Source organism: Lycorma delicatula, chromosome 1, assembly GCF_047948215.1.
Source record: "Lycorma delicatula isolate Av1 chromosome 1, ASM4794821v1, whole genome shotgun sequence".
Taxonomy (NCBI): Eukaryota; Metazoa; Arthropoda; class Insecta; order Hemiptera; family Fulgoridae; genus Lycorma; species Lycorma delicatula.
Window position 1 is genome coordinate 288,724,931 of NC_134455.1, and position 12,614 is coordinate 288,737,544.

At 29.7% G+C, this 12,614-nt stretch overlaps 1 protein-coding gene across 1 annotated transcript in view; it reads left to right on the top strand.

Annotated features, from left to right (window-relative positions):
• LOC142332633 (autophagy-related protein 16-1-like) overlaps positions 1 to 12,614 on the top strand; it is a 217,375-nt gene that overhangs the window by 173,493 nt on the left and 31,268 nt on the right. Inside the window, exons 2-4 of the mRNA XM_075379236.1 lie at positions 5,489 to 5,609; positions 7,262 to 7,441; positions 11,373 to 11,457. Coding sequence (XP_075235351.1) covers positions 5,519 to 5,609; positions 7,262 to 7,441; positions 11,373 to 11,457 — 356 coding nt within the window. The 5' untranslated portion in view covers positions 5,489 to 5,518. The remainder of the gene's footprint in view (positions 1 to 5,488; positions 5,610 to 7,261; positions 7,442 to 11,372; positions 11,458 to 12,614) is intronic.

Here is a 12,614-nt window from a genome sequence, read left to right on the forward strand (position 1 = left end):
TTGATGTTTTGGTGTAATGATGTAACTACGCTTAAAGATACTATGACGTTAATAAACTATAAAATATTGAATAATACTTTTGATTATTTTATTAATATAAAGAGGTTGTAAATTGTTAAACTGTAAAGCTTTATTTTTTTATTAATATTTAACATCATAATCAATGTCTGTATTAGTAGGAATATGTTATTTATATTCTTGTTAAATTATGTAACTTTTACGATATTAAATATTTTAGGATGATAAAAGAATTAATAAAAAAACAAAAAAAACTTTAAGTTTTTATTAATACAATTTAACAATCTTATTCTAAATACAATTTATATACAGATAAGTAACCAACTCTGACTTCATACATTTTACATTTTTTCGATTTCGTTTACCTTTCGATTTCATTATTGTATCACCTTATCATTTTTGATGATTGTTCAAATTTGGCCATTATGTCAGATCGTGTGTATTAATCATACCGTTGTAGATCTGCTTCATTTCTATGGTTTTAAACAGTAATAATTCCTCATCGGTAATTGTAATTGTGAATATCAAAACTGATACATATATAATTCGTATATATATCACGGACTGTCAAATTCAAAGGCATTAACGTATCTATTGAGAAGAAATACATAAAATCGTTCTTTGATGTCTCCTATAGTGGTTACCAGAGAATGTTCGTTTCCAGTGTATATTGCTCTATTTTTAAGATTAAGTACAGCTTAGCAACAATCATTTCGTTAAGTTTTTTCGTTGGTAAATGTGTGGCTACCTTGCTTACCTTAGCGATACGATCAAAACGATTACAGAAATCTCGCTTTACATCGGTTATTGTTCCCTCCATTAATGTGTAGATCTACAATGTGTAGTACGTATCAGTAATACATATACAGCATACAATTTACTTACATTGGGTATAGCTTAGGAGACCATATCAGCGCGATATCTGAACATATTTCATAGGCTTCCCTCACCAGTCAAAGGCTCTTACTTCACAACAGTTTTGTAGATCAGTACGCAGTACAATGCATTTGCAAGTAGCGCCGTCGGTTTCAAAGGTGATCTTTAAATCGATAGGACCCGATTTCTGCGATTCGTTCTGGTGAAAGCAATCGACCACATATAGAAGAACGACACACATTTCATCGCTTGTAGATTTCTAAGTATCGCTTAATGCAACACCCGATCACAGGTTCCATGGCAGAACCTGTGATTTCGTGTGTATCCCAAGTGTGGAAACCGATCATCAGTTTCTTGTTCGACTTAAGTAGCTTGTACAAGCTCTCAGTTTGGACTCAGCCTCTCTTAGCCCTGGTCTCAAGTAAGGAATCTCCCGCATGACTTTTGTGATCGATAATGTGGCTCCATGGTTCGCTTCGTACAAACGACCGCATTAGCATAGTTTTTGGCTCTTATCAGTATCAATTCCTGTTTCATTCTAGTTATGACTTGCTTGAAATCTTTAGCGAAACCCATGAGTACCCACAGCGATACATAGAGACTTCCGTTTTTCGTTTTGATATATGTCATCATTAGCGAATACCCAGCTGGCGTTTTCGACTACATTTCTGTGACTGTCTCAACGACACCGCCGTATTAGCAGCGCCATATCGATCGATACCTTTATTTTCTTCCAAGACTGTATTTTTAGAATAATCGGAAAGCCAAAATGGTGTTGTACCTATGTTGTAACTGAAAACTAAGAGCTCTTAATCTAGTACACCGTCCGTTATAGTTCTATTTGTCTGTAAACTAACCTAGTATATGAATATCTTCTGTTGTTGAAATATTGGAATTAGTGGGGGCTTGCGTGTAGGCACTGTGGAACTGCAGCACCCCCTATTTACACTTCATATTATCGATAAAATTTAATTTAACGAGTCCTTTTTTCTTTAATTCTTTGTAAAATATAATCAAATACTTAAGCTTAATGCCAATAGCCATCCCCCAGTTTATGAAAAAGATACAAAAATCTTTGTATGGTACTGTGTACTTCACAGTTTCAGCGGCGGGTGTTTGGCTGTTGTGCGTGTGCGCACATAGGAAGCTGTACGGGAGGCTGCGACAGAGAGAGGGAGAGAGTGAGTGAGAGAGAGCGAGTGAGAGAGAGCACTGTCATTTCCGCAGAGCCAAGCCTGGCGTCCGGGTAGAAGGTAGTTTTTTTTTACTCTGCGTAAACGACTCCTTGTTTCCTTTTCTAGTAGTAGAATATGAAAGTGGTTTAGTTGTTTTTTCAGTAGTGATCAGATGACAGAAAGCAAGGGCCCTTTGATGGCCAATCTGTCCAAGAACATGCTGTAAGGCCGAAAGAGAAGGTAATTAGTAGTAAAAACTAATTATGTATTTGTTTCTGTGTACATAGAAATTTAAATTAAGCACCATTGGATTATAGTGTTTTTAAGCGGAGATTTTATTAAGTTATTATCTAATAACACTAAAAAATATCATCTGTATTGGTATTTTATTATTTATTTGGTTAAACCGAATATGATTTTCAAGCATAATGTGCTTTTAAAAACCATGTAACATTTTCTTGAATGTGATAAAGTCTAGAATTAGATTATTATCTTGCTTCCAGCTATTCTATTTGAATAATTTTTTTTTTCCGTTCTATTTTAAACAAAACTTTAGCCATGGCCTTGAAAATGCCCAGAAAAACTTTTCTGGAGCAGCATCCCCCAAAATTTTAGCTACGAGCCACCACTGATTGGAAAGAAATTGTGATGATTCTCTTATTTGTCTCTTCCTACTTTCTGTGGTACTGTCGCAATTACAATTTTTTTCCTCTTGAGTTTATCACAATAACTTGGTCCTTTCCAAAACCTTATCCAATAATTTTCCTTTCTGTTCAATCCTGTTTTAAATTCCTACCTCTCTGCTACTCGATTTTCTCAACAGTAATATTTTTCCATCTTTTTTTTTACTCGAACCTTAATATTTTATAGGAAATAATTACAGGATTTTGTAATATGTTAATTTTTTTTGAAGTAGTGCTGGAACATTTTAATACTTTAGTTATGTTTATTTTTAGTCACATTACATTGCAGACAAACATTTTACATTCAACGTGTCAATCTATGATGCGAATTGACATGTGATTTCAAATAATAATGTAATTTTCACTGTTACAGTTTTCTATAAAAAAGGAGAAAAAATACTAGTACTGAGATAATATAATATCTGCTAGCATAATTAATATCTGATAAGTAGCTAGCAGTGGTGACCGTAATACCTCATGTAATGACTCTTTCTTCATTATCTTATAAAATTTCAAATAATTTGCAATTGTGTTTATTTTCTGACCAGAGTGTAAAATAGGACTTGAGATAGGAATGTGTGTATGTAGATGCAGAGCAGGGATGTCATTATACAAAACCTATTTAACAAGCAGTTAAATGTAATAGCATTACACCAGAATATAAAACTAACTAATTAATTGTTCTGTCGATTAGATCTGTATAAATTATTAACCAACTATGTTTAAAGTGTATTGGTTAAATAAATTATATTTATTGGCTGAAATAATTCAGCATGAAAAACATATTTGTAGGTCCAAAAATAATCCTATTCTATGTAGTACATAAAATCTTAGGAATTTCTGCAGCATTCTTTAATAGTTTTAATGATTACATGAGTTAATAAGAAATTTACATGTTGATAGTTTAGTCGGTAAAGCAAATTATAGATGCGCTGAAGTTCTTAGCTTTGGAATGCCAATTTTTCAACAATCATCATACACATTACACATAAGCAACATACATATACAACATAAAATTATGTTGAGATCATAAAAACAATGGTAAGAAATCTTTGATGCTAAAATTAAAATATATAGCATTAAAATATTTGATTCTTGCTGTGAAATTTTTTTGAGGTTTATATTCATTTTTCAGAATACTAAAGAAGTCTTTTTTTGGGTGAATTTTTATGGTAGCACTATCTAAACTTGTGATAAGCCTAAATTAATTTTCTAAATAAGCCATAAGCTATTTCCTTTGAGACTTGAAATGAAAATTAAACATTTCTATTTGATTTATAATGTATAAACTTATGATGAAGAAAACTTATAAATTTCAATGAACATTTATGCGCTAAATATAAAGATAAATTTTTACATTTATTCTATCATTCGTCTTGAGAGATTATCTTCTTAAATTCAATGAAAGCCAGTTAAGCCGTAAAAACACTCTGCTGAAAAACAATTTTTTTGAAAAACCTATTTCTGGCCTTAAATCTGGTATTGGGATGCTGTCTTTTGAAAGGAAATACAATGGTGGAATTTTTTGGAAATTGATAACCATCACAAATTATTGGAATATTACATCTGGCAGTTTTTAAATAATGTTCATGTTCCTTTCGACTGTTAGTTTACTGTGTACTTTTACATTAGATTTTGCACCATCATGTTGTGTTTTGAGTTACTTTGACATTATTAGAATGAATACTTCATCTAAGAGATTACATTGTACTTTATTATAACTTAAATATTCTGTTGCTCACAATTTGTGAAATTGATGAATGAGAGAGTTTAAATTATTTATAAAAAATAAGGATACAAACTCCATACTAGCAGTAGAATAAAATTATTTATAAATTGAATTCTTTGCATGTTTTGGTATTTTTTAAATCTCATAAAAACATTTTCTGATGAAGCAAAGATCACTGCGAAAGTCCTCCACGTCTAGTGGAGGAAAAATAAAAGTAGTAAATATAAAATTATTTTTATAAATAATTAAATTATTTGTTGTCTTTCTAATTTTCCCATATTTTTAAATTATATTTTTGTTTGAATTGTTCTTATGAGGCTATTATTATTTTGATTTGCTGGTTTTCAAAAAAAACTTACAGTTATATATAAAACACTAATTTAGCTTGGAAAACTAATAGCAGTGTGTTAGAGTAAATGCAGCTTATTATAAATTTTAAAAAACATAACAAAACATAAATAGATAAGAAAAAAGAAAAAAGATGGAAAAATTTATAAAAAAAAAATTATAATACTGGTATAATAATGTTGTATTATGTAATAATATTATTATAGAATAATATATAATATTACATTATTATAATATAATATTTTTACTACAATATATTAAATTAATTATTTAATTATATTAAATTTACTTTTTTACTATATTAATTAGTTTATTATATTTTTACTACATTTTTTAAACTATATTTAATACATAACAGATAAACAACATAATAGAATTATTTTGCTTTGTTGCTTATCCATCTTACAGATGAATTTCCATTTCATTGTTTATTAAGTTATACCATTTCAGAATTTGAATAAATGCTCTTCCCAGTCTGTTATCCTTAATGTAGTTTTAAAATGATTTTTTTATGTGCTTTAATCATTAGGTTTTTATTAATTTTAAATTTTTACTTAGATTGTATGTGCTTTAGATCATTATTTTTGGTTTATCATTGATTTTTATGTTATAAATATCTGCAATGTCAAAAGCTTACTGTTATTATTTTTTTCTTATAGCATACACTGACTGGCCACTGTGGGAAAGTGATGGCGGCTAAATTTCTGGGTGAACCAAGCAAAGTAGTGACAGGTAGCCATGACCGTACTCTTAAAGTATGGGATCTACGAGGAAGAGCTTGTTAGTAATCTTTACTTTTTTGTAATTATTTATTGAATTAAATAATTTTTTAATTGGCTATAATTTTCTAACTCTCAGTAAAAAATGTTTTCAATTTTTTTTAAATTATAAATTAGAGTTGCATAAACTTTTCTCAGTACTCTTTTTAATGTATGATTTGGAGTTCATTTCAACAACACACAATCTGATTATGTGTTTTTCACAATAGCATAAAGGTCATGCTGACATCTTTTTTGATTATCAAGGCATGATTCATCATGAATTTCTCAAAGACTGTCAATAAAGTGTATTACATAACTGTTCTTCATCAGGTAAAAGATGCTGTTTGATGTAAGAGACCCCCAAGTTTGGAAAAATGGCAGGCAGAAAATTCATCATGACAACATGATGAATTTTATATTATAAATTGAGCTCATGTATCAAAACTTATCCAGAGATTTTTGACAAAACACAGGGTCAAATAACTTCACTAGGTTCATTACTCACCACCAGACATGGCCACCTGTGATTTTTAACAGTTTACTAAACTTAAAATTCGTAAAGGAAAGAGATTTGAGGAGAGAATTGAGATCAAAAGATATACAGTAAGTGAACTTATAATGGTCACTAAAAATGACTTTGAAAGATGCTTCCAACAATGGAAATATTACTGGGATAAGAGTGTTACATCAGAAGGGGCTTACTCAGAGGGAGACAAGTCATTGAATTAAATAGGTTGTATTTTTGTTTGTATGAGCCAAGGTCAGATACTTTTTGATTATGCCTCATTTATTTGAATCCTCAGGTGTCAAACACTTAAAGTAAACTGCAGGATGTCTTCATACTTGGTGTTGGGTAATTTTTAATTGTCGTTTTCTTACATTTTTCAACCATAGGTTTGGGGTTGGATTTTAAAGGATTCAAGACCTCTTTTTGACTGGAACAGAAAGTCAGTATATTTATAAAATTCTTGCATTAGCTTAAGACTCAGTTCTACTCAATCTTGTTTTATCTTTGTTGAAATGTATGTATACTATTTTCATCACAATGAAATGAGCACAATGAGCTTAACACTCAGTTCTACTCAATCTTGTTTTATCTTTGTTGAAATGTATGTATACTATTTTCATCACAATTTCTTTATTCTGTCCTTTGTTCTTTCCTTTGATACAATTATTGCATTTAACATATTTTGGTTAGAGTAAGTGCTGATTTAGAGTGTTATCAGCTATTTGTCTGATCATCTGATTTAAATTAGTTGTTAGTCTTAATGGATGCGCTGGCTCTTCAGGTAGTGAGATTCTTATAAAAGAGAACCTAGCAGGATTACACTTAATTACACTCATTGATTAAATAATGAGGAAAAGTAATTAAAGATGAGGAAAAGGGGTGGTGGTTAGAAAAAGATTATCTATTCTGATTGGAAGATGTGGTAGTTTACTGCCTTTCCCAGGACCTAGGTCATTATCTATTCTACTCTCTTTAGTGAATTTCATTTATAAAATAAAAGCTGTTTAAAGTATTCTCTTGCTGCACTTCAATTCCAGTGTCACCAACTTTGGATTTCTCTAAATTTATGATAATTGGTTTTATTAAAATGATTTCTACAAATAATATTGTTCCTTACTACTTAACTGTTTTGGTTGTAAAAGTTTTTTAATTTTGTTTTTTAGGCCAACAAACGAAGTTTGCAGGATCTAGTTGTAACGATTTGGTAACATCAGATGGTGCAGGTACTACAATTATTAGTGGCCATTTTGATAAAAAAATTCGATTTTGGGATACTCGATCAGATATGGCTGAACATGATATTCAAGTACAAGGAAAAGTAACATCTTTAGATTTGTCTAGAGGTAAGTTGTCTTTTTATTTTATTGCATATGTTTTTTTTATCTGTTTATTTTTATTTTTAAATTGTAATGAGGTTTTTATATAAATACTTTATTACCTGTATCCTTGCATGAGAACATAGTTCTGTGGTAAAGGAGTATAGAGCTCCATTGTCTACCATTAGCATTAAACAGTGTGCTGGAATTGAATCATGATGATCAGGACAGCATAAAATTTTGCTCTCATCCATAAAAATTGTACTTCATAAAAACTTGGCAATTTTTTTTTATAGAATACACAGTGGCTTCTCTATTAACTTAAAAACTGATTAGTGAATTTATAATTTTAAATGTGGAGATAACAGTGTTAAAAGTCCTTAAAACATAAATTGAAAGGTTATTCTAAATTTTTCAGTGAAGTCCAACCAGAAATGTCTAATCCTTAAAAAAATAATTTGGTAGAAGTTGTGTTGTGATGATGTTTATCCCATTTGTTTATGTGAACATTGGCTTAAAAATTATGAAATAAGAGATAATTAAATATTAGTAGGTATAGATAGTTGTAGTTTCTTGCAGTTTTAATAATATTACACAATATTAATATTTGTAGTAATATTAACAATGGATGGAAGGACATGTATCGATGTTAAGGATAATTTGCTTAATTCCTAGGTAATTAATTTAATTGAATTTTATGTTGAAAATTGTTTTGAAATTTATGTTATATCAGTAATGTTAGGTTAAGACTTATGTAACCCATCGGGTTGGTCTAGTGGTTAATGCGTCTTCCCGAATCAGCTGATTTGGAAGTCGAGAGTTACAGTGTTCAAGCCCTAGTAAAGCCAGTTATTTTTACACGGATTTGAATACTAGATCGTGGATATCTGTGTTCTTTGGTGGTTGGGTTTCAATTAACCACACATCTCAGGAATGGTCGAACTGAGAATGTACAAGACTACACTTCATTTACACTCATACACATCATCCTCATTCATCCTCTGAAGAATTATTTAAACGGTAGTTACCGGAGGCTAAACAGGAAAAAGAAAGAAAAGGTTAAGACTTTAACCTTGTGTATGTACAATACTACTGACTGATATTAACATTTTCTCTTGGACGATTTGATTTGTTAGAGTGTATATTTAAGTTTATATTTATGAAAATTTTATTATGTGAAGATAGTATTAATTTTGCTAAAGTAACTGAGAAAGTAGATCAGCTTCTAAATTTATTTTATAAGTATAATTTATCTATGACTAATTTTTACATTCCTGTTGGGGAACAGGAGCTAAATCATCAACCATTCTTAATAATATAGCATTAAAATTAAATCATCTGGGTAATTATAATAACCCACCAGGTTGGTCTAGTGGTGAACTCATTGCAAATCAGCTGATTTCAAAGTCGAGAGTTGTAAGGTTCAAATCCTAGTAAGTAGTTTTACTTTTTACGGATTTGAATACTAGATTGTGGATGTTCTTTGGTGGTTGGGTTTCAATTAACCACACATCTCAGGAATGGTTGATCTGAGACTGTACAAGACTGCACTTTAGTTACATTCATACATATCATCCTCATTCATCCTCTGAAGTAATAACTTACGGTGGTTATGGACTAATTTCTGTAATCGTGATGAATGATTGTTTAATATGATAATTTTTCTGGCCTACAAAAATCATTTATGAGTCTGAAACTTATGGATATGAAAAGTTCAGTCACTGAAAAGTTTTATTGTTAAGGACAGTCAGGTTGATATTTATGGGTAGTAAATGTAGATATTGGTTTTTCAAAATTTATTGATAGATTCAGTTATTACATGGGTATATTGCATGTCCTATCATACAAAAAAAAGAAGTAATTAAAACTGACAAACGATGATTTTCTTATTGGATTAGTAGGCTTAAATATTTGACTACCTACAGTATATGCTAAAATCAATAATCTGTGAAAAATAAATTTATGAGTTGTTGCAATTAGTATTGTAGGAAATGCATTGCTTAATAATGGAAGAAAAATAATTTCTGAAAAAATTCATCTGATAAAAATATTCGTAAAACTCCTTGGCAGATTGTTAATTCTGAGATAGGTAAATTAATACAGAATAATGGAAATTTGAAGATCACTGTTGACAATATAGTAGTGTGTAAGATAGCAATGCCTAAGGACTTTGCAACATACTTACTTTAATAATTATTTTGTAAAAGATATAAAGGAAATATATAATGAGCACAGTTGTACTAATATAGACAATTTTTTTTTGTGAATATAGTTACAGAAGAGGAATTGGGTAGACTTATTGACAAATAACAAAACATCCATAGATATTGATGAAATGTTTGTTATATGGCTAAATGTTTAAAAACACCAGAACTTAATAATTCATATTTCTTAGTTAAACATTTCTTAGTTAAACATATTTCTTAGTTATCTTTTATAATTTAAAAATGATTTTTTGTTTGTTTTGCTATATTTCATTTAAATTCTAGGCTATACTGACTAATGGGTTTTCATCAAGACCTCAGGAAACACCTACTATGTCTTAACATATTAACTTTTTTCTACCTTATTTATTTTATAGATTGTCATTTATCCTTCCAGGTACTTATTGACTTAAAGTAAACTTATTAAACAATTTTAAGTTCAGTTAAATAAAGACAAGTACTGTCAGGATCCATTTTAAAATCTGTATTTTTGGAAATATATTATGAAAATTAGTTGGTATTAGAGCTCCATATAGTGTTTCAATTTAATTATTTTATTCCTCTATAATTGAGAAACTCACATTTTTTCTTATGGGAGGTTTGGTAGGCACACACCACAGAGAACTCACAAAAAAACCCTCTTTAAAAATGAGGGATTCAAACACCTTATTTAAATTATGAGAATCGTTAAATGCATATAGAATGGGAATGAAGTTGGTTAAGATAAGGAGATAGATATACGACAGGAATATGTCTATTGATGTGAAAATTCAAGTGTTAAAGGCTACAGTATTAACCTTCGCTAATTTAGATATCCTAGCTGTCAGCTAGTATTTATGCACAATACACAATTTTTGTTTCTATAAATTCTTCTTTTTTTTTTGTTTCTATATAATTTTTCTTATTTATTAAATAATTTTTAATTTTATACAATATTTGAATTTTTGTGTTCCAAAAAAAAAGATAAAATGAAGTTGAAAAGAGAAGTAAGAATATGTGAAAATATACATATTCATATTATATGCATATACTACAATATGTTGAAGCAGGTTAAAAGAAATGTATTCACAACTGTTTAATTTTTTTTAAGGGTTTACATAAATATTTACATTTCAATTTTCCATGCCATTTCATATTTTTTGTCTCTTGCTTCTTATGTTGCAATTTTTTCATGAAAGAAAAAATTATTTTAACTGATTTTATCTAACAAAAAAAGAACAATATTTTTCATTAGAGCCTCTTGTTCTGATTTTTTACCAAATTGTGATATTTTATCTGCTTAATTAAGGATTTGTATTGAACAAATGTGATTGCTTGAACCCCTTACTTACATTCTTTTGGAGGCCATTTCTTTTGTACCTCAGGGAGCTACCATCCAATGGTCATTTTGACTAACTATCCTGATTTATGTATTTAACATAGTCATTGTTTGTTTTAATATATGTTATATACCTTGCTATATTGACATGTAACTCTCAGTATCTTAATTTGTGCTTCCGTACCTTCAATAACGATACACTATTATTCCTTTTAAAATTAATTTTGATTGTTAATAACATATACCTTTTGGTTGTATCCATGCTTTAGATTTCCAGATTTAATACTTAAAATGGTATTGATTTAATTAAAATATTATGAATTTTTCTCTTTATTCAACTAAGTGCTTAACTCAACTTTTTTTTTATTATTTTGATTTTCAGATTGTAAATGTCTGATATAATTATGAAATAAAAAAAAAAATTATCTGATTTCAGATGCTAAAAATTTGTTATGCTGTGTTCGTGATGACACTTTACGACTTATTGACCTGCGTATGAATCAAATAATTTCAACGTTTAAGTAAGTGTACTTATTCATTTGATTAATTATAATTCATATAAAGAATATTTTAGGTATTGGTATAAGTTTTCTGTGTACCATTTCTTTAAGATACCAATAGTATTTGTCATAAAAAATTCTATTTCAAGCTATTATGTTATAAATTCTAGCCTTTCGAGCTATTACAATTTACGACTTGCTCAGAAAAAATTGAGTTTTATACCCTATTACATCTTACGCTTTTCTTTGTTATTCTTGAAAGTGTCAATTTATTTGAAAAAATAAGTAGTATAAGTAGTAAAAAAAATAGTGATGTGGTATTCTATACATTCTTATAAAATGTTGTGGGCAATATGCTTTTGTTTATTAGGAATCTCTTAAATGATTGAACTTTCCGTGTTCGTGTTGGAAATTCTGTGTCGAATAGCATCACCGTAGAGAATGAAGTGCTTCAAGGAAGTGTATTAAGTGCCACCTTGCTCACTGTAGCCATCAAAAGTATTAATAAATGTGTTCAACCACCTGTTTCATGTCCTCTATTTGTTGATGATTTTGCTATATATATCATGACCATTCAACAGCCATAGCTGAGAGACTACTACAGAATACTATATCTCGCCTTCAAACTTGGTCAAGATTACCAGCTTCACATTCTCACCTGAGAAAACAAAATGGTGTTGTCTTTTATTGCCTATGAGACTCTTATTCCACAAGTCCTTCTCAATGGAGAGCCAATTGTTATCTCTCCTGACATTAAATTTTTAGGTTTGCTTTTTGATAGTCATCTTACGTGGGTCAAATATATAAAACAGTTAAAAACGAGATGTTTAAAAATCCTTGATATGCTATGAGTCCTTAGCAACAAATGGGAAGCTGACCAATCGTGTATGTTGCGTTTTTATTTCTGTTTATTTCAGTCTCATTTGGATTATGGTCACATTGCCCACTTTTCAGTACATCATACTGTGCTTAAGATGCTCAGTGCTGTACATCATGTTTTTCTTCATCTTGCTACAGGTGTCTTTAGATCAAGCCCTGTTGCAAGTAAACTTGTTGATTGCAGTGAGTATAGATGCTCTAGAGAGCATGCTAGAGACTAGCTGCTAGCATCTTACTTTTGCCTATCTTAAAGGACAACCAGATCATCTGGTTTATAAAGAAGTCCTCACAGACTTCCA